This window comes from Meles meles, chromosome 1 (genome assembly GCF_922984935.1).
Source record: "Meles meles chromosome 1, mMelMel3.1 paternal haplotype, whole genome shotgun sequence".
NCBI classification, from domain to species: domain Eukaryota; kingdom Metazoa; phylum Chordata; class Mammalia; order Carnivora; family Mustelidae; genus Meles; species Meles meles.
In genome coordinates this window covers 45526002-45549618 of record NC_060066.1, presented here as the reverse complement: position 1 = coordinate 45549618, position 23617 = coordinate 45526002, and the positions used below count along the sequence as shown (strand labels likewise).

At 39.2% G+C, this 23617-nt stretch overlaps 1 protein-coding gene across 1 annotated transcript in view; it reads left to right on the top strand.

Moving 5' to 3' along the window:
* Window positions 1-23617, top strand: part of NECAB1 (N-terminal EF-hand calcium binding protein 1) — a 201341-nt gene that overhangs the window by 160751 nt on the left and 16973 nt on the right. The window contains exons 9-10 of the mRNA XM_045981674.1: window positions 3998-4051; window positions 12547-12659. Of these exons, the coding sequence (XP_045837630.1) occupies window positions 3998-4051; window positions 12547-12659 (167 nt within the window). The remainder of the gene's footprint in view (window positions 1-3997; window positions 4052-12546; window positions 12660-23617) is intronic.

Sequence of the window (23617 nt, the reverse complement as noted above, 5' to 3'; positions counted from 1 at the left end):
AGAGAGTACCTAAAGAGGACATTAGGTAAGGATGACAGCATGAGTAAATCCTAAGTAGGCCAGCCTGCTTAGATTCTTTCGTTTAGGAAAATGGTAACAAATAAGTTTGTGTGGATGGATAGGGACTACATTACGGATGGTGTTAAATAACAGAGTAAGGGATTTGGACTTGTCTTGGACACAACAGGAGGCATTTATTATTTTTCAACAGGTAAGTAACATAACCAGAAAGATCTTTTAGTTAGAAAATTGGACAGCAAGAATACAAATTGAATTCAAACAAGAAAACTCAGAACCACCAAAGCCAGCTCAAGCAATGACATTAAGGAGCAAGTTGCAGATCTGAACCCACTGGGATCAGGTATCATAGCAAGAGATGAGCCTGTAATAAATGACCGAACAGGGGTACCTGGGTGGCTCAGTCATTAAGCATCTGCCTTTGGCTCAGGTCATGGTCTAAGGGTCCTGGAATCAAACCCCACATTGGGCTCCCTGCTCGACAGGAAGCCTGCTTCTCCCTCTCCCACTCCCCCTGCTTGTGTTCCCTCTCTCGCTGTGTCACTCTCTGTCGAATAAATAAATAAATAAAAATCTTTAAAAATATATATATGTCATATATATATGACTGAGATATATGTGTGTGTAAGTGTGTGTGTATATATATATACATATATACATACATATATGTACATATATACATACATATACATACATATATATGTGTGTGTGTATGTATATATATATATATATATATATATATATATATATATATATGACTGAAAAGAAAATGGCAGATTTGAAAGACTTGAGTGAAATTAACAGGATCATTGAATGGGTTTGATGGGTAAAGGACAGGGGAATCTCAGATAGGATTCTGAGAATTTGAGTCTGAGGGCCTTAGTCAATTGTATCATTAACAGAAAGGAAGAGACAAGTGATAGATAATGGGTGAGGTGAGGTGAATTTGTTGATTAGATATGTTAATTTCGAGATCCACTAGGACACGGGCAAAAATGTTCAGTTAGATGTTACTAAGCAAGAAGACAGGCCAACGGTTTAAGGTCTCAAGAGCCGTCTCCACAAAGATGAAAGCTCTATGTCCTGAGTTGAGGAAGATCTCTGAGAAGAAGATTCTGTACAAGAAACCAAGTCCAGAGGAAGAAACCTTGGAGAAATCCCTCTGCTGCCATATCACCATTTGTTACATTAACATTGACCTAAACTTAGAGCTGCTGCAATTCAACTTTCTTCCTAATTTTATCAATTGTTATGTGAGCTAAGATTAAACATAATCATAGGGAAAATGGTGGCTATGAAAATTTGCTTTCCAATCATGGAAGGTGGAAATGCATGACCTCTGTTTGGAAAACAAACCTTGTTAAAACATAAAGAGTCCATTGTTACATAATTTCAGATTCATTTAAAAAACATAAATTTCTCCTTTTAAAATAGATTTGACTCCCTCCCAATCCCATCTTGTTTCATTTATTCTGATGGGATTGGGAGAGAGACAAACCATAAATGACTCTTAATCTCACAAAACAAACTGGGGGTTGCTGGGGGGAGGTGGGATTGGGAGAGGGGGAGCGGGCTATGGACATTGGGGAGGCGAGGCGAACCATAAGAGACTATGGACTCTGAAAAACAACCTGAGGGTTTTGAAGGGTCAGGGGTGGGAGGTTGGGGCAACCTGAGGGTTTTGAAGGGTCAGGGGTGGGAGGTTGGGGGAACAGGTGGTGGGTAATGGGGAGGGCACGTTTTGCATGGAGCACTGGGTGTTGTGCAAAAAGAATGAATACTGTTACGCTGAAAAAATAAATAAAATGGAAAAAAAAGAGGTAAAAAGCACAGTAAAGGTAATTACAAAGATAAATAAAAGAGAGGATATACATGTAAAAAAAATAGATTTGAAGTTCTTGGCAAACTTCTCTTTATTTGGTGTCTTAACTTTATAGAGCTATTTTTAAAGGAATAGCTTTAACTTAGGTCATGCCTTTTTTTTTTTTTTCCAACTTTAAATCAAAGTATTATCACATCTCTTTCTTTCCTAGACTTTTTCTCTCTCCCTTCCTATGAAAGGGTTTCATTTTGAGGACAGAGTCTGAGAGGTTTGCTGAAAGTATGATGTGATGGTCTTGGGCATTGGATCCCAGCTGTGTGGGGCTCAGCATGGTCTGTCTTAATGAATGGAGAGGCAGTGCAAGTTCTGTGTCCTTCTACAACTTATTCTGTACTGTAAATTAGACTTTTAGAGGAAAAACTACCCAATTGCCAAACAGTAGCTAAGTGCATGTCATTTCACAGTTGACTCTCTTGTCTCTTGCAATTATTGGCACCAGGTTTGATCTCCCCATTAGAAGGACATGTTCCTGCAGGGGAGCACCTGTTATCTTTTCTTGCAGTTAGTATGATAAATCCTTCCTGCACCATAAACTGAGCCCAGCATCATTCATGTGAGGGAGGGGGAATAATCCTTGAAATTTCTACAGGTTCCTTCAGGCATTCATTCTTCCCATTTCAGCCTCTGTGAGGATTTATGGGGATATATTGAGATTGTATTTTATGTTGTCCTTGAGCTCTGCAGAAAACATTTTCAAACATCCTCATTGCATTCATACCACCTGTTTTAGGTTGTTCTTATCATCAATCAAAGAATGTGGAAGTGAAAAGTGTACCTGAGTTGGTATTAGGGAAAGAGTGGTTAAGGAGATCCCTTTTGTTAGAGTTTCTATCTGTAGAACATTTTTGAAGATTCATCCCCTTGCCTTCCATCCCCTTGACTTCAGGGGGAAGCTATGATTTCAGTGGGGCATTCATTCAGCCGTTCATTTATTCAGCTATTGTCTACTGTGCGTCTGCTTTATGCCCAGTATTATTCTGGCAGTGGAAGTACAGCTGTGATCAGAATAGGTAAGGTCCTTGGTCCAATAGAGACCGAGGAAAATCAGTAAACAAATCAATGAAATAAAGTAATTTCAGAGAGTGAAAGTACCATGAAGACAAAGTAAAGGCAGTATGGTAATGATGGGGGGGGTGGTGGATACCTAACGTGGGTGACCCAGGAAGGTCACTTTAAGAAGGTGATATTGGAGTTAAGGTATGAGAGAGGAGAAGGAGCCAACTAGGTGAACCTCTAGGAATAGAGAATTCAAGACAGAAGAAATGGTAAAATTGAATCCTAGAAAAGTTAAATAACTTGTTTAAGGCTTAATCACAAGAGAACAGCAAAGCTAGAGCTACATAGCTCTGTTTTTAACAAGTTTATGTTATTTTGGACAGTCTGAATTTCTACAGCTCTCAGTTTATTATCTCCTTGAAGGAATTATTGTGGATAATCCTCACTTAACACAGATGCTAGGATATATATTCTTAGAATGAAGCCCTGGGAATTTGCATGCTTGGTTTTACTGGAGACATAAACGTCATCCATTGATGACTGCAGAAGGTTCTAGGGTCTTTTTAGCCGTCCATGGTTTTTAGGAAATATCAAAAAAGCGTTTCGATTTGCTTTTGAATTCATCATGTTTTAGTAATGTCAAGTTATCACTAGAGTATAAAAGTATTATAGCAGTTGCACTAATGTCTGTCAAGATCTCCCTCTTGGGCAATCAGGGGCACCCAGTACCAACAGCAAAAGAAGTCAGCCTAGTCTTTCTTTTTTCTGTCCTGTTCTTTCCCTATTCTAATGAATCTGCTCCATTTTGTTCTCTTCTATTGTCATCAGTAAACTTAAAGTAATAACAAATTAAGCACATCGGAAATGGCTTTTTTACCATTGATAAATGGGTAAAAGAAGTTTTACTGGTTTCATTTTTTTAAATGGTTTCATTTTTTAAAAGTTTTCATTTGTTTTAAGTCAGAATTACTCCATTTCCTTTCAGATAATGAGGTTCCTTTGGTACAACATTAGCCATAAAAGACTTAACATTCAAGTATATGGTGTTTCCTTTATCTCATTTCTGGTCCCTTCCTTCCCCATTTCTTTCTCCACCTGAAGGATCTCAAACTTGAACCACGGGAAGAAGAAGTTATTGAAGGGAATACTAAATCTGTAAGTACTTTTTTCCTAGGTGAAAATGTCAGAAATATATACTTTGAAAACATTTAATTTCTTCAAAATTAGTGACTTCCTTTGTGAAAATTTGAAATTGTACAAACACATTTTATTTTGCATGCCTAAGTAGTAGTTTCAAAATTGTGATTTGTGGAAACCTAATGCTTACTTTACAGAGTTTTTATGCAAGTACTTAACATGTGATATGTGCAGAATGACAATTTTATGCATATGTAAATCAGTGAGTTATTGAATAATTGAATGAATGTGACTGGCAGAGAAGGGCAACATTCAAATTATATCACGAACAACGTTTTATCAACCCCCCAAGCCCAGGTGTTCCACCTGATGCTATTCAGTATCGTATATCCAGCTTCTGTCCTAGGGCCAGGCACACTGTAAGTGCTCAGAAATCTTTTTTTTTTTTTTCCCCAAGAAAAAAATTGACATTTAGAGAAAAAGGAATACTTATGCTCCTAGGGAAAAGACATCCATCCAGAATGGTGGCAATTTATAGAGATGGAGAGAGAAAAAAGTGATGCTAATAGGCACTCAGACACAAAAAAAGAAATTTATGAGTAAGTTACCTAATTGAAAATACATATCGGGGCGCCTGGGTGGCTCAGTGGGTTAAAGCCTCTGCCTTCAGCTCAGGTCATGATCCCAGAGTCCTGGGATCGAGCCCCACATCAGGCTCTCTGCTCTGCAGGGAGCCTGCTTCCTCCTCTCTCTCTGCCTGCCTCTCTGCCTAGTTGTGATTTCTCTCTGTCAAATAAATAAAAAGTATTAAAAAAAAAAAAAAGAAAATACATATCATGATTTCTTATTTTATTTTGAGGCAAATATTTGTAGCACATTGTCTTGGGGGAAAGTGGATCTTTGCATTCACATTTAGTAGAAATTTGGATTTTAAAATCTTGACAACTCACAGAAAATCACTTTTCTTAATATCTTAAAGGTATATTATGTAGCTCTTCTAGGAGCCATCACATTTACATGAGACAAAGTTAGGCAAACCTTTCATCTCTGTCCCGGGCACTTACTCCACAGACACTGCCTGCCTGTGTGCCAGAAGGTGAGGCTCACCTTTCTTTCTGCTCCCGCCCATTGGTCCAGACTCAAAGCCCAGAGAGTTTTCAAAGGGGAAGCTGTAGAGGGTTCTGAGGAAAGCTTTATAATGATGTTATAATTAGAATCCTATAGATATGAACACTTTCCCCAAAGGTAACCTACATACTATGTTCAGGGCTTTTCTTCTTCCAAAGATGGGGTGTGGTCTGTATTAATTCATAAGGCACCCAGAATTCTAAAGGGGTAGGTTTTGTTGGGAAGCAGAATCTTTTTTGAGGAGAGGAAAAGGCTGTTGACTGCACTTATTAGGAATATTATTCCCAGCGGTCCCTTAGTCACAGGACTGTGACCTTGTAGTCTTACATCTCTGTCGTCAATTAGATTTGCATGTAGGGAAAACTACACTCCAGTCAAGACAACAGAACATAACATTTCTAATGTTGAGAGAGACCATTGTCTATTCTTACATAATTTCCTAACGTGAGACTGTTCTCTCACACTAGCTAAGTGGGAGAAAAATTGTCTAAGGATTGTTGATGGAAGGTGACAGACTGTTCCATTCTCTGGTCCCTGACAGAAGAGAGGTCAACGTCAATTTTAAAAGATTTATCAACCCGCACAGCATTACTAATTCAATAGCGCATAGAAGTATTTAACAAAGTAGGATTGGGCAAAACGCAACAGTCAATATTGTTGAAAAGCGGGAAAGGATATTTCTTAACTATCTTCAACCACATGTAAAGGTACAATAATTATGCTCTTTGGGACTACACATTTAGTAATGATTTGAATAAGTTTATTTTCTCTCGAAGATACCAATAAGCTACCTGTCATTAAAAGTTGTACTTTATCATTAGTGGTAGTAATGCCTCACCATCGATTCTAATAAAACCTTCTCTACTCGGAATGACAAAAACAGATCTCCGCTGTTCACAGCCAGCCCCCAGCGTCGCTTGCTCCTCTGGGCTCAATGATTTCTCTTGGTGTTCAAAACCAGTTTAAGGCTTCATTGGATAAAGAGGTGATTTTCCTTTTCCCTTAGTGAATACATGAGAACCTTGAAAAATAAATTCCATTCCAGAGAGCAAAGAGTAAATGGTTATGATAGATTTTATTTTTTAAAGCTACTCTTCACTGAGCCTTTGTGACATGCCAAGTATTGTGTGAAACACACACATCTGTAATTCACTCCATCCTCATCACAGCCGTATGAGGTGGTGCAATCAGTAACCCCATTTTGCAGATGGAGAATTAAGGTGTGGAAGGATATCGATACCCTAGCCAGAACCCAGATCCACGCTAGACCTGTACCCCACACTGTAATAGCTTCACTCCAGTGTTTGGTGCATCTTGGGACACTAAAGTGGAGTTGTTTTTTGCCAGTGAGGTTGTGAGCTAACAGATGACTCTGTTTCATGAGATTTTCTACATTAGAGCAGAGCAGTCGTCTCTGGTAGGCCTATTTAAACACACAGCCAAAGTCCCAAACCCTACTAGCTGCCATATCTAGTTTTCAGGAATGTGAGTCATTACATAATGATGAGTCTAGGATATGATTTCTTTCTTTCTTTTTTTTTTTCCTCCTCAGTGAACAGAGTATGAGAAGTAACATCTACTGAGTATCTATCCTGGGCAAGATTTTTATGTACACTATTCCATTAATCCTCCCCCCAAACCTTGTGATATAAGTACCACTGTTCCAATTTCATTCAGTGACTTAGGATGAAAAGAAGTAACTGGTTCAAGGCCACATAGCTAGTAAAAGTGAAGCCAAGTTTTTTTTTTAATATATGTACTCTTTGCTCTTAAAGGACAAAGGAAAGAGGACAGTATGGTGGATGCAGTTGAAGGAAAAGATGCAGACCTCTAGACTTTGCTGGACCACCTCAAATCTTTTACTGGAATGAATAATGCATAAACAACATTTATTAAAGAGCTTTTAAAAATGATCACTGGCTGAAAGCAAAACCAGTTCTTGCTTGTTTGTTCCATGAATAACTCAATCACCAGCCACGTGCCAGGCCCTGGGAGAGGGTCCGGAGATAAAGGGGTAAATATTGCAGGTGCTACCAGACAGACCAGAAGGACCTGCAGTGATTCAACAAGGATCTACAGGACACTGTGCTGAGGATTATTATAGAAAAGTTCAGATTTGCACAGCAAGGGAACACAATCTAACTTAGGCCAGGGAATGCTTTGAGAATGACACAGTATTTAATGTGAAATCAAAAAGAATAAACAGGAATTTGAAAAATATTTATATATCTCTGATAACATTGAATTGTTCAGATGTTGCACTAAAAGGGCAACACTAAGCGGATATGTAAGAAGATCAGAATGTTCCAAATGATTTGTAACAAGCATGTTATAAAGACGGCAACCTTCAGAATTCATAATTTTACTCTTGTTATAATAGAATAGGAAACGTACATCAGAGATCTAAGATCTAGGATTGTGACTTTATGACTCATGGAAAACTTGGGAGTAATTTATTGACTTCTAGCTGTCAAGTACCAAGGCAGGGAGTATGAATCACTGAAGATCAATATGGTTTTTGAAGGGAGCCCATCCAGACCACACATCCTGGATCTGGCCAGCTATATTTGCCCACCCAAATCCTTTATGCTTGGTGCCATTGTGTGCCTTGAATGGCACTTCCTATCAAACAACTATTGGAAAAAAATGATGATTTCCTACGTATTTCGTATATTCAAAAGGGATCAATATAATTTTGATCCCATTCCAGTGCTTTTCAAAAACTGTAACTTTTCTTGAGCACATTATTATTGTTTATGCCAGAATAGCTTATACAATAGGAGTTTATAGATCTAATATATGTCTCTGACTTTCTGTCCTCATAGAGCCTGTGAATAATAATTTTTTTTTTTTTGGTATTGGCTTTTTTTTTTTTCCATTTTATTTATTTTTTCAGCGTAACAGTATTCATTCTTTTTGCACAACACCCAGTGCTCCATGCAAAACGTGCCCTCCCCATTACCCACCACCTGTTCCCCCAACCTCCCACCCCTGACCCTTCAAAACCCTCAGGTTGCCCCAACCTCCCACCCCTGACCCTTCAAAACCCTCAGGTTGTTTTTCAGAGTCCATAGTCTCTTATGGTTCGCCTCGCCTCCCCAATGTCCATAGCCCGCTCCCCCTCTCCCAATCCCACCCCCCCCAGCAACCCCCAGTTTGTTTTGTGAGATTAAGAGTCATTTATGGTTTGTCTCCCTCCCAATCCCATCTTGTTTCATTTATTCTTCTCCTATCCCCCTACCCCCCCATGTTGCTTCTCCATGTCCTCATATCAGGGAGATCATATGATAGTTGTCTTTCTCCGATTGACTTATTTCACTAAGCATGATACGCTCTAGCTCCATCCACGTCGTCGCAAATGGCAAGATTTCACTTCTTTTGATGGCTGCATAGTATTCCATTGTGTATATATACCACATCTTCTTTATCCATTCATCTGTTGATGGACATCTAGGTTCTTTCCATAGTCTGGCTATTGTAGACATTGCTGCTATAAACATTCGGGTACACGTGCCCCTTCGGATCACTATGTTTGTATCTTTAGGGTAAATACCCAGTAGTGCAATTGCTGGGTCATAGGGTAGTTCTATTTTCAACATTTTGAGGAACCTCCATGCTGTTTTCCAGAGTGGTTGCACCAGCTTGCATTCCCACCAACAGTGGAGGAGGGTTCCCCTTTCTCCACATCCTCGCCAGCATCTGTCATTTCCTGACTTGTTAATTTTAGCCATTCTGACTGGTGTGAGGTGATATCTCATTGTGGTTTTGATTTGTATTTCCCTGATGCCGAGTGACGTGGAGCACTTTTTCATGTGTCTGTTGGCCATCTGGATGTCTTCTTTGCAGAAATGTCTGTTCATGTCCTCTGCCCATTTCTTGATTGGATTGTTTGTTCTTTGGATGTTGAGTTTGCTAAGTTCCTTATAGATTTTGGATACTAGCCCTTTATCTGATATGTCGTTTGCAAATATCTTCTCCCATTCTGTCAGTTGTCTTTTGGTTTTGTTAACTGTTTCCTTTGCTGTGCAAAAGCTTTTGATCTTGATGAAATCCCAACATCAAGAATAATAATATTTTGTGAAGTAAATTAATCCTGCCACACAATATCATGTGTATTGAGGGTTTTGCCAACAAATATGTCAGGAACTCTTCAGACATAGTTTTGCTTTGCAATAGCTATTATGAGATAGAACAAGAGCACACAAGAAAGGCTGTTATTCTGAAGACATGCTTGGAACACAATGGTGAATGTAATAAGTAGAGCTAGAAACGTGAAACAAGTTAGTTTTCTTTAAAATATTTCTGTCTCCAGAGATTTAAAAAGAAAGCTGAAATTTCTCGAAAAAAAAAATCCAAGAAATTTCAGTAAGGAACTCAGGCTGTGTATTTGACATTAGGGACGTACAGAAATGCCCTGAAGATATTAGGACTCCTGTACCAAAGCAAGTTATAAGACTGGCCCAGATCCAAGGGAAAGTATAACAGGATCCACATTTTGATAGAAGAGCTAAAAAGTCACATTTTGAAGGGCATGTCTTCAGGAAGTAGTGAAGGATTCTATTCATGGTTGCAATTTAGATCACATAAGATTTGCCTTCAGACTAAAAGAATTACGGTGAAATAGGTAGATATATTTATATAATCTCACTAAGAAAGCCCAGGAGAAATCATCCAATTTATTGTTACTCACAAATATATGATCAGGAAGTCTCTGTAGATTTCTGTCAAAAGGACACGTCTGCAATTATTTTGGCAGAGATTAACTTTAACTCTTAGTTACTGATACTAAAGCCAGGTCCTGAGAGAGTGGTACAGGAGGCTGATTGTTCATTACATAATCTTAGGAGATAGTTATAGGCTTATATCTACTGATTCTTGATCTCTGATCCTAAAGGGAAATAAACAAAGCTCAATTAAAATTACCTAACTCATTAAGGTGACTGGGTTAGACCCAAATGGAGAATGATTCCAATATAGTAAAAGATTTTTTTCCTTGCCCAGGAAAACAGTCCACACAAGGATTCAGGGATACATTCTCCTCTCAAGTGTGGCTCTACCATTCCTAAGGCAGGTCATTCTGCCAACAGAAAAGGGGAAGAGAACATGGAGGGGCTTCACATCCCTCTTGAAAGTCTTGGCCCAAAAGCAATGTGCAGCACTTCTGCGTGTGTTCTGTTGGTGGAAACTCATCACTTGGTTACACCTAACTCCAAAAGATGATAGACTACGTACTCTGTGCCTAAAAAGAAGAGGAAATGGATTTGGGGGAAACGGTTTGGAGTTTCTGCCACAGTGAGCCTTCTGATTATCAAATATTCATTCTTATCACACATATATAGAACATATAGACCCCTTCACAAGGGAGACCACCCTAAGTCTCCTCCAGTTATTGCTTCTAGCTCAAAGTCTGGCATTCCTGGGTGAGAATCAGTCCTCCCTGTAAGATCAAGATGTGGTCCCTTACAGTCTGACACACTTAAGAATAAAAAAGTAAATTATCTCCCCTCACCACACCCCCAAGACACACAGATAAATATACAATGATAAAACTGGGCCAGGAGAAATGTCATAAAAACTGTAATTCAGGAAAGGCATGACTAGGAAGCACACAGCACTTACTGGTTCATTGCAACAGTGAATTCGTGCTGGGAAACTATTTGTCAGTGAAGGATGTTCTGTGATTAGACACTGGAGCCCCATTCTGGGAGGAACTCTCTTGTCCAATATTGTTTTCAGAGTTTCTTCTTGGTTCATTTTCCTCCATGACCACATTGGAAACAGCTTATCAAAGAGTATTGCCTTTTTTAGGGGTTATGCAGTATTGATAGCCTGCTTCCTGCTCATCTGAGTTTGGAGGCCCAAATAGATTATCTTAAGGCTTACACAATCAAAGGATTTTGAGGCTGGGATGAAGATTTTAGCTATTTGACAATATAGTTCTTTCAAGAATTTAATAGACTTCTGGTCAATTTACATATAGGTAATTTCATGTGCTAGGATCAATACCTAAAATTATTCCATAGACATAGTTCTTAAACCCTGTTGATTTCCTGGGGCACCTGGTGGCTCAGTCAGTTATTAAGTGTCTGCCTTTCACTCAGGTCAGGATCCCTGGGTCCTGGAATTGAACCCCACATTGGGATCCCTGCTCAGTGGGGAGTCTGCTTCTCCCTTTCCTCTCCAATCATGTTGTCTCTATCTCTGTCTCTCTCAGATAAATAAATAAAATCTTTTTAAAAAAATCACAAAACAACCTTGTTGATTTCTTTACTACACCTTATGAAGGTAAGGATTCTGTCTTAATTTGTCACTGTATACCCAGAATCCGGCACCTACCATTTACCTGTAGAAAAAGAAAGTAGGCACTATTGTTGGAGATATAAAGTGCCTGGTATGATATCTATGATTTAACTGTTCTCCAGCAACAGTAGCTATTAACATGAAGTGAGAAACTCATTGGAGAGGACACAAACCAGGGGCTTAATTCTGGCTCAACCACTACGCAGCTGAATAATATTGTACAAGTTACTTTTCTCATATTCTGAATTTTCCTTACATTGTTGTTGTTTGCATTTTTGTAATTCACTCCCAATCCTTATTTTTTTTCTGTTACACTTCTGTGGTTCTTAACCCTTGATGGAGGAAAGGCTTAATCTTGAGATCGAAGGGCCATGAGAAGCCCATAGGCAGATCTATAGGAAAGTCTTCAGACAAGTGCTATAAACATAATAGGATTTGTTACAAGAAGCAGTTGGCATCCAGCCCAGTGTGCTCCATTAAACACAACTGATGCCATGAGATTTTGAGCAGGGCCTATAGTATGTGATCAGTGGTACTTTTTAAGGTACTTTTGGAACTGCAACACTGATCACACATTTTTTGAAGTTTGGTTGTTTTTAATTTTACACATGTTTAATATCTTGAAATATTTAAGGTGAAGCTGGAGCTGTCCAGTGTGTAGAGTAGAACTACTTTGTAAAAATGACCATAGGCTGGTCATCCCAGCCTGGGCTGCACATTGGAGTCACTTGGGGGTGGGGGGTGGGGGTTGTATAAATACTAGTGCTTGGACCCCACTTCCAGAGATTCTAACATAAGTACAATTTTGAAACCTCCCTAGGGCTTCTAATTGAGAACCATTGTTTTTAAAAGGGAAGTGTATCCTCAGGAGACCCTGTCTTTACCACCTCCTACTAGAGGCAAGGAAGGTATCCTGCCTGTATTAGAGTTTTTATAGAATGTATTCCTTGGATTAGTCATGGTCTCCCTTTTGGTCATATTTTTAGATGAGAATTATTTGCTTTGTTTCGGGGATGGGTACAAGGGGTCAGCTGAAGCAAGGTTCCCTGGCAGCCAGGCTGTAACCCTTGCCTCTTCCTCGGCAGCACATCATGCTTGTCCAGCGTCAGATGTCTGTGATAGAAGAGGACTTGGAAGAATTCCAGCTTGCGCTGAAACACTACGTGGAGAGCGCGTCCTCCCAGAGTGGATGTTTGCGGTAAGCACTCCTGCATGGTCCTTAGGCGAAGGCGGGGTCTGGAAGACAGGCATTTGAGAATCCTCCTGTGTTTGTGTTGATGCATTTTGCAGACTTTAATTGGGTATTTTCTCTTTTTTCCTTGGACTCTGTGGATTTGATCACTGAGGGCACCAAGGAAAATAAAACCGTGAGAACAATTTGAAGAGGGGAGTTTCACATCGACTAGCATCTCAAGATCCCTTCTGCATCCACGCAGGCCCGCACTGATTTAAAATCATCTCTGATAGATGAACCCCAAGTCCAGTGCGTCTAGCTCTGATTGCTCCCTTGGCAGCTTGCCCTACAGCCTGATAATCATTTCAGCCATTAGGAAATTGCACAGCGTCTGAAGTCGTGATTGCAGACCTTGGTCATAAAAAATCATAATAGTAAAAACTCTTCCCATAGCCACCCAGCTCAGGCTTCGATTATCTTAGGCTACTGAAATTTATGAACTATTCCTTATTTTTGGTTTCTCCACTCCAGGTCATCCAGTGAGCAGTTACTAGAGTAATTTTACAGAAACAATTGTAGAATTCCCTTCATCAGGAACTGCAGTAACTCTGAGGGCCTCAACCAAACGCTAGATATTTCTCTGACTCTACGCTTCTCCTCCTCCAGAAGGCACAGCACTGCTACATTGGTTCTCTCTCCCTGAGCAGCGGTGCGCAGCTGCCCCTTGTCTTTGCAGCATAACCTGTGCCTTAGACCTGGCCGCTCTGCTCCCCAGAAACGTACACCCAGCAGATACCTTTCTGCCAAGTGCATGTTCTGCCTCAAGTCCAAAGCCCAGCCCCCAACTCACCTGCTTCTGGAAAACTACAACCAAAATCTGCCCCTACCTTGGGGTTTGTTCCCACTGCATTTCATAATGTTCTTCGAATTCCGCTTTAGCACATGTACACGCGTGTGTACACACACAGACACACACACAGAAATGCATATTTTATGTCTTTACATGCTTTGGTGTCGTTCCTGGTAATTATATTTTATTTATACCCCAGCAGAATAGCTCCCCAGTTAAGAAGTCTGGATCTGGAGTTAAACATGGGATTGTATTCATTTTGTAATTTAAGGGAAGATCTTTACAGGCTCTAAGGCTCCATTCCTCATTAAGAACTTCCTAAGACACCAAGAGGGCTGCGAGGATTAACTGAGTGCTCAGCACCCTGAGGCCCAGAAAACATGCGTGGGGGTTACTATCCCTTCATCATCTGGCTGGCTGACCTCTGACCCCCTCTCTAGAGCTGCAGAGGACTCACTCAGTGCTGTTCCTTTTCGACCGCTCACAATCTTCCAGTCGTGCCTTTGTAACAGAAACACAGGAAAATGCTGAGTTTCCTTTGTTGTTGCTGCTGTTGTTGTTATTCTTCACAACAAACTCAGAAGAGCTCAGATCGAAACCATTTTAGCTCAGTGATGTAGGGATCTGTCAAAGTGCGGTATATGTAGTTTTAAAAGCCATCTGAAACTGGAATTGAATGCTTGGAAAATGCAAAAAGAATGCGCGCGCGCGTGTGTGTGTGTGTGTGTGTACACACCATCCACAGTAGGAACTACAGAAAGTAGAGCACAATACTAACCAAAGAAGTGGGGAGGTAAGGAAGATAAAGTCTGGTTTGGTGTATCATGATCTCCAGGAATGGATTAGACTTGCTACATTATAAATAAGGCACAAAGTTTGATTATTTCTTAAGGTTCAGAGATAGTGCTTTATGTGTGCTGGGAAAAGGGCCCGAAGCCACGTGGCCAGCCCGGGGTGAGGGAAGCAGCAGGGGAGAGCAGCTGAGGAGACCGATCTGTGCCGCCTGCTGAGGACTGTTCTCTCAGAGGCCATGGAAAATTGCTCCCAGGGCGCCAGCTGTGAAGAACAGGGAGGGAAAGAATCCTCTCCCAGTGAGATAAGTTGAGATGCTCGGTCTCTCCTTTTCCTTTGCGAGACTGGTTTGTTTTTTAAGGACTCTTCATTCCCTGCTTGCTGATTTTTCTACTGATTTCTTTCTTTTATCGGAATTATCAAAAAGTAGACTTTATCAGATGGAATGAGCGTCAGAGAATCAGTCCACATGGCTAGAAACCATGTGAAATGCAAGTTATGCCGGCCTACCTGTCTAAATTCAGTTCATCGGGTCGTTTGCTTCTCTGTCAGTTGATGAGCAATCAGCTGGGCCGCTCAGACTGTTAGTCGCGCACCATCGACTTGATCTTGGCTGATAAAGTAAAACTCAGAATGATCAAGTTTGCAGTTTCTTCTCCTCCCCTGATGTCAGGCTCAGCTTCACCATGGCTAGACAAGAAATGCTGCCATAAAGCAAAGTAGAAATTTCTTTGTCTGACTAGGCAGTTGGCATCCATTTTCTTATTTGATCTTCACTACAGTCATCTGAAGTATGTATCACGTCCACTGAAGGAGGGAATAGGCTCAGATGCATTAAACATGTTGCCCCAGCGTGTCTGACTCCAAAACCCACAGTTAATCCTTGCCAGTACTTGGCCATCCTTGAATTAAAGTTTCCTGGACTTTCTGTGATTAACCAGAGGTAGAAATGACAAGATCCCCAATTATAAGGTCTTAGTTTCTTAAATTCAGGCAATTAAATTAGAGAGGCTTTTGCCCTGCAGGTATTGGACCACCAGACTCAGTGGTTTAGAGGCTGTTGGAGTCCTTGTCAGGGTACTCGTCAACTGAGTTTCCAAATGAGCTGTTAGTGGAAAAGCCACTTAAATCGCACGACCCATTTCTCACACACACACACGTACACACACACAAACACTGATGATCTTTTCTAAGAAAAAGAAAATAACTAAGAGTTATTTTAGAGATTTGTTTGAGAGAGACAGAGCACGTCGGGAGGAAGAGCAGAGGCAGAGAATCTTCAGGTAAACTCTCTGCTGAGCGTGGAGCCCCAGGTGGGGCTCAGTCTCATGACCTGAGCAAACAAGAGTCGGTCACTTAACTGAGCCAATCAGGTGCCCCAAGTTTTGCTTATTTTATAATCGTGACAGTTTATCAATCTCTGTGGGGAGGTACTATTTGAATATATATGGTGTATGCTGTGTATTCTTAGAACCATGCTTGATGCCAGAAAAACTGAGAAAAGGTTCTTCTTTCAAGGATCTTAGAATCCAGTTGGGAATATAGGTTACTCATTCATAGCCTAAAATTTCACAGCTGTTAAAGAGAATAAAATGATTTCTGAAGTCACCCTTGGATATGAGTTCTAGAATTCATATGTGTCCCAAGCTCTATGTCTCTATGTCGAGGGCCTATGGATGTAGAATTGTATTATAAGACTTGTATTATTAAACTAAATCTAAGTGGGAAAAAAAAAAAGGCTTGACTTGAGACTTTACCATGGCCATAGAAACATCTCTTAGAATTAATGATATCTTGTGGCATACTGACCATGAATCATTTATCAGCATTTTTGTGCAGGTGAAATAAATTGGTGGTTGGAGCTTGATGTGGAGAAATGAGGTGGGGACTCCCTCCTGTCGTGCCTTTTCTCCAGTGGCTACTTTCTATGAGTTAAAGTGGGGCATATGGGGAAAGGAGGAAGCCAAGAAGAAGAGGGTCTTGTGTAACTTGTCTTCAACTCCGACTATTCCTGAGCCACATCACTTCCCCCTAGAAGCTATTTCACTGCCCCTTTCCAGCTGCTGGCAATATTCAAGGTCTCCCAAAGCTCAGGGCAGAAGCTCTTAGTGACTACCTACAGGGACAGCTTAGCCAAAGAATTCTTGCTTCCGCCAGTGAGTGGTAAGTGTCACAGGAAGCCTGAACACATCCAGAAAGAAGACTGAAGCACGTTAGCAGCAGCTCAGAACATGTTCTATGTAACTCAAAGTCTGTAGATAATTGAAAGCTAATCCTTCAAGCCCTAAGCCTTTTCGACAGAAATATTGCTGACACAGTTTTTTCATAATTAACCTTTTCTTAGTGTCGTCATTGCATACATATTGTTATCTGTATTGTACAGTCTTAAACAGCAATGTCCTTAAATGTCATTGCTATGTATCAGATTCACTCTTAGCTGAAAGCACCCAGTCTGCAGAAAAATTCTGATGAGCATTTTCACCCACGTCCCTTTGAGCCAAAGTCTGCATTGCTTTCAGCTCTGCCATCTGGCTCTCCACCAGATGGCCAGTGGTCAGGAAGAAAGAGAAAGGAGAAATACCAACAAGCACTCCTCTTATGTCTGAGCTTCAGGATGCAGGCATTTCCCAGAAGCCCTTGCTTCCCTGGAATCTCATTGGCCCAGCGGAAGACACAGGGTCATTCCTGATTCCAGGGGAGGTGAGGAAAACAGTATCCAACAGAAAAGAGTGAGATGGTGATGACTGTCTCAGTCCAGTGCTGATAGGTACATTGGATATACTGTGAACTCAGCAGTGCCAGGGTTCTGTTAAGAAAGAGGTGAGTAGTAGTTGGGGCAACAGACAGTGTCTGCTGTATCACCCCCAGAATCGCTGTGAAGGTAAAACTACTTAATCCACGTAAAGGGCTTAGACCAGGGTCTGGAACAGAGAGCCATACGTGTTAGCAACTGTCGTCATCGCTGTTAATGCATATAATAATATAACAATTATCATCATCATTATTGGCTTGCTGTTTTACATTGTTTTCACAAATATGTCTTTTTCCTTCAGGGTTTTCCACCCCCCCCCACCCCCTGGTCTTATTTTCTCTCCAGTTCTTTTTACTTCTGTCATGCTTTCTGTCATGCTTCTCAATTTTAACACCATTTAAGACTTAGCCTTTTATAAACTGCTCATTCCTTGGAAGTGCCACTTTCTTCTGGGCTACTGAGCTAACAGCTAAATTAAACACACAAAATTTGCCAAGGACTGGGCTAAGCTTTTTACCCAAAACACTTTAATACTCATTGTACTGTTATTGTCTCCATTTTGCAGATGAGGAAACTGAGGTAAGTAAGGGCCCAGAGTGACAAAGCTGCTAAGTTGTAGAGAAGGGTAGGCCTGCTGGGCTCTACTTCAAACCACTGCCTGATCCCACTGATGCTTTCTTTATTCCTTAAAAGCTTGAGAATGATTTTAGAATTTTTTGAATTTCTTACCATCTTAGGGATGTCCAGAAAAATGGGAGGCCCAGATTGCAAGATAAGTTGGTTTTTAATGTAATAAGTAATACAAATGAGTCCGTTTAAAGCAGGGAGTTCTTGAAGAGCCTAAATTGCTAAGCTGGGTATTTTAAACTTTATCGTAAAAGAAAATAATCGCGGTTTCAAATTTGTCCATTACATTGTCAAATTATGTTTGGACATTATAGAGTCTTTGAGACTATCGTGGAAGCTATGGATTTTCTTCCCAGAAAAAAATAGACATGACCAGCAATTTGCAGCTTATTTCCGGGATTTCCAGAACCACCACCACCCCCCCACCCCACCCCACCCCACCCCCGCCCCAAGAGGTCTTTCATAGACTCGTAGATTTAGAAGATCCCTGATTTCACTTCCCATCCAATTTCTTTGATTCTCTTATAAATCTTTTCCTAGAAAACCTGAAATTGAGCCAACAGCGTTTGTTACATGATATCTTAATTAAGCAAGCTAGATAAATAACTATGAAAAACTTTATTTACAGGCAGAGCTAAAGGAAGAAAGTATTAAAATTTCTGTGTGTCGTTACCACCACCTGCTGGTCACACTTAGGTATAGCCTAAACTACATTTAGTTTGACTTTACACTGATAAATTCTTTATTCTCTTTTAAATCCGTATCCTTGCTATTAGTTTATACTCTCATTTTGATTTCTAATCTGAATATAGTGTAAAACTTTAGACTGAACAAGCTGGACCTGTGGCATTTTTTATTTTTAATTATAATTCAGGTACTACTCACGGTATTTGTCTTTCTCTGAATTATTTTGCTTACCACTATATTCTTTCAACCCAACTGTGTTGTTACAAAAGGCAAGATTCTATTCTTTTTATGGCTGAGTAATATTCCATTGTGTAAGTGCATGTGCACACACACGTGTGTGTACTACATCTTCATCCATTCATCTGTTGATGGACACTTGCCCTGCTTCCATATTTTTAGCTATTGTAAATAATGCTGCAATAAACATAAAGGCGCACATATCATTTTGAATTAATGTTTTTGTATTCTTTGGGTGAATACCCAGTAGTGGAATTACTGGATCACATGGTAATTCTATTTTTAATATTTAGGAGACTCTCCGTACTGTTTTCCACTGTTGCTGCTTCAGTTTGCATTCCCACCAACAGTGCGCAATGATTCCCTTTTCTCTACATCCACACCAACTCTTGTTTCTTGTGTTTTTTATTTTAGCCATTGTCACAGGTATGAGGTAATATCTCATTACAGGTTTTGATTAGCATTTCCCTGAGGATTAGAGATGTTGACCATTTTTTCATATGTCTGTCTGTTCATGACTTCTGCCCAGTTTTTAATTAAATTATTTGTGGTTTTTGGTTTTTTTTTTTGTCTCTCTTTAAATTTATTTATTTATTTCAGCATAACAGTATTCATTGTTTGTGCACAACACCCAGTGCTCCATGCAATACGTGCCCTCCCTATTACCCACCACCTGGTTCCCCCAACCTCCCACCCCCACCCCTTCAAAACCCTCAGGTTGTTTTTCAGAGTCCATAGTCTCTTATGGTTCGCCTCCCCTTGTGGGTTTTTTTGTATTGAGTTGTGTAAGTTTTTTATATGTTGTGGATATTAACCCTTTATTAGGTCATTTGCAGTTATCGTCTTCCATTCCATAGGGTGCCTTTTTGTTGATTGTTAGCTGTGCAGAAGCTTTTTATTTTAATGCAGTCCTAAGAATTTATTTTTTCCTTTGGTTCCCTCACCTCAGGAGACATACTTAGAAAAATGTTGCTTAGGCTGATGTCAGAGAACTTACTGCCTGTGCTCTCTTCTAGAATTTTTATTGTGACAGGCCTCACACTGAGATCCTTAATCCATTTTGAGTTTGTTTTTTGTGTATGGTGTAAGAAAGTGGTCCAGTTTGCACGTGGCTGCCCAGTTTTCCCTGTACCATTTGTTGAAGAGATTGTCTTTTTCCCAATGCATATTCTTGCCTCCTTTAATTCATATATATATAGTCATGGTGGGTTTATTTCTGGGTTGTCTTTTCTGTCCCATTGATCTATGTGTGTATTTTTGAGCCAGTACCATACTGCTTTGATTCCGATAGGTTTGTAGTATAACTTGAAATCTGGGATTGTAGTATCTCCAGCTTTGCTTTTTTTCAAGATTGCTTTGGCTGTTCAGAGTCTTTTGTGGTTCCACGTGAATTTAGGATTATTTGTTCTAGCTCTGTGAAAAATGCTATTGGTATTTTTACAGGGATTGTATTAAATTTTCAGATTGCTTTGGGTAATATGGCCATTTTGACAATATTGATGTTCTCAATCCATGAGCTTGGAATGTCTTCCCACGTGTTTGCGCCTTAAGTTTCTTTCGTCAGTGTTTTAGTTTTCAGAGTAGAGGTCTTTCACCCGCTTGGTTAAGTTTACTCCTAGGTATTTTATTTTTGATGTAAATGGGATTGTTTTCTAAATTTTTCTTTTTGCTACTTCAATATTAGTGTATAGAAATGCAACAGATTTCTCTATATTGATTTTCTGCCCTGTGCTGACCTTACTAAATTCATTTATCAGTTCTAGCAGTTTTCTGTTGGAGTGTTTAGGTTTTCGACAAATAGTATCCTGTCATCTGCAAATAGTGAAAGTCTTACTCCTTCCTTACTGATGTGGACGCTTTTCATTCCTTTTTGTGGTCTGATTGTTGTGGCTAGGACTTCTAGTACTATTATGCTGAATAAAAGGGGTGAAAGTGGACGTCTTTTTCTTGTTCCTGATCTTAGGGAGAAAGCTCTCAGTTTTCCCCCATTGAGTATGATGTTCTCTGGGAGTTTTTCATATATGTTTAGGTATGTTCCCTGTAAACCTACTTCGTTGAGGTTTTTTTGTTTTTTTTATTTTTTTATAATGAATGGATGTTGTCCTTTGCCAAATGCTTTTTCTACATTTATTGAAATGATTATATAGTTTTTACCCTTCCTCTTAGTGATGTATCACACGGATTTCTGAAATTTGGAACCTCCCTTCATCCAAGGAATAAATGCCACTCTATTGGGGTGAATGATTTTTTTTTTTAACATATTGTTGGATTCTGTTTGTTAATATTTTGTTGAGGAATTTTGCATTTCTGTTCTTCAGAGATATTGGCTTGTAGTTCTCTTTTATTCCTTTTTATTACAGTATCTTTATCTGATTTCAGTATCAGGGTAATGCTGGCTTTATAGAATGAATTTGGAAGCTTTGCTTCCTCTTCTGTTTTTTTGGAATAGTTTGAGAAGGATGGGTATTAACTCTTATTAAATGTTTGGTAGAATTCACCTGTGAAACCATCTGGTCCTGGACTTTTGTCAGAATTTTTTGATTAGTGATGCAATTTCTTTTCTTCTTCTTCTTCTTTTTTTTTTTTTTTAGTGGTGCAATTTCATTGCTAGTAATCAGATTGCTTAAATTTTGTTTTGTTCTACTTCAGTTTTGGGAAGTTATATGTTTCTAGGAATTTATGCATTGATCCTAGGTTGTCTAATATGTTGGCATATAATTGCTCATAACATCCTCTTATTTGTATTTCTGTGGTATTGGTTGTTATTCTCCTCTTTCATTTCTGATTTTATTTGGGTCCTCTCCCTCCCTCTCTCCCTCTCTCTCTTTTTTATGAGTTCTGGCTAAAGGTTTATCAATTGTGTTGATCTTTTCAAAGAAACAGCTCCTAGTTTGATATGTTCTATTGATTTTTTTTTTTTTTTTTTTAGTTTCTATTTTGTTTATTTCTACTTTAATATTTCCTCCTTCTACTGGTTTGGGATTTTATTCTTTTCCTAGCTCTTTTAGGAGGTGTTTCTTCCTTCTTGAGGCAGGCCTATATTGCTATAAACCTTCCTCTTAGAACCATTTTTGCTGTATCCAAAAGATTTGGACCATTGCATTTTCATTTTAATTTGTCTCCATGAATTTTTAAAGTTGCTCTTTGATTTTGTGGTTGACCCATTGATTGTTAGTAGCATGTATTAAATCTCCATGTATTTGTGCTCTTTCCAGGTTTTTTTCTTGAGGTTGATTTCTAGTTTCATAACATTCTGTTCAAAAAGATGCATGATATGAAGTCCATCTTTTTTACTTCATTGAGGTTTATTTTGTGGCCTAACATGTGATCTATTTTGGAGAATGTTCCATGTGCCCTTGAAAAGAAATGTGTATTCTGCTGTTTTAGGATGGACTGTTCTGAATGTATCTCTTAGATGCTTCTGGTCCAGTGTGTCATTCAAAGCCACTGTTCCCTTATTTATCTGATAGATCATTTGGATGATCTATCCATTGTTGTAAGTGGGTGCTAAAGTCCCCTAACTATTATTGTATTACTCTTGCTTACTTCATGTTTGTTAATCACTGTTTTATGTATGTGAGTGCTTCCATGTTAGATGCATAAATATTTATAATTGTTGTATCTTATTGTTGGATTATTCCCTTTATGATTATGTGGTCTCCTTGTCTTTCTTACAATTTTCATTTTAAAGCCTATTTTGTAGGATGTAAGTATTCATACCACAACTTTCTTTTCATGTCCTTTTGTTGATAAATATTTTTCCATCCCATCACTTTCAATATGCATGTGTCTTTAGGTCTGAAATACATCTCTTGCAGGCAATATGTAGATGGGTCTTGTTTTTTAAATCCATTCTGCCACCCTGTGTCTTTTGATTAGGGCATTTAATCCATTTACATTCAAAATAATTATTGATAGATACAAACTGACTTTTTATTACTTGTTTTATGTTCATTTTTGTAGATTTTCTGTTTCTTCTTCCTCTTTTCATGTGATTAGTTAACTTTCTTTGGTGATATACTTGGATTCCTTTCTCTATATTTTTTGCTTATCTATTATATATCTATTATATATATTTTTTTATTTGTGGCTTTCATTTTGTATGTAACATCTTTTGCACCTAGCAGTCTATGCTAAGTTGATGTTTGCTTCAGTTTGAACTCATTCTTTACTCCTGTTCCACTAAATTTTAGGTATATGGTGCCAGCTTTATATCCTTGTATTTTGTGAGTCTTTTGACCAATTTTTATATATGTACATAATTTTACTCTTTGTGTTTCCTACTTTTCTTATTCCTCCTTATGTTCTTTGCTTTTCACTCAGTCCCCTTTAACGTTTCTTGTAGGGCTGGTTTAGTGGTGATGAATTTAACTTTTGTCTGGGAAACTCTTCATCTCTCCTACTATTCTGAATGACAGCCTTGCTGGATAGAGTATTCTTGGCTCCATATTCTTCTATTTCAGCATTTTTTAATTTTTTTAAATTTTTTTATAAACATGTAATGTCTTTTTAGCCCCATTGGTACACATCTGTGAATCGCCAGTTTTACACACTTCACAGCACTGACCATAGCACATACCCTCCTCAGTGTCCATAACCCAACCACCCTCTCCTGACCCTTCTCAGCCCGGCAACCCTGTTTGTCTTGAGAGATAAGAGTTTCTTATGGTTTGTCTCCCTCCCGATCCCATCTTGTTTCATTTTGTTTTTTCCTATTCCCCAAATCCCCCACGTTGCATCTCCACTTCCTCATATCAGGGAGCTCGTATGACAGTTGTCGTTCTCTGATTGACTTATTTCACTAAGCATAATACCCCCTAGTTCCATCCACGTCATCGCAAATGGCAAGATTTCATTGCTTTTGATGGCTGCATAGTATTCCATTGTATATATATGTGTGTGTGTGTGTATATATATATATATCACATCTTCTTTATGCATTCGTCTGTTGATGGACATCTAGGTTCTTTCCATAGTTTGGCTATTGTGGACATTGCTGCTATAAACATTCAGGTGCACGTGCCCCTTCGGATCACT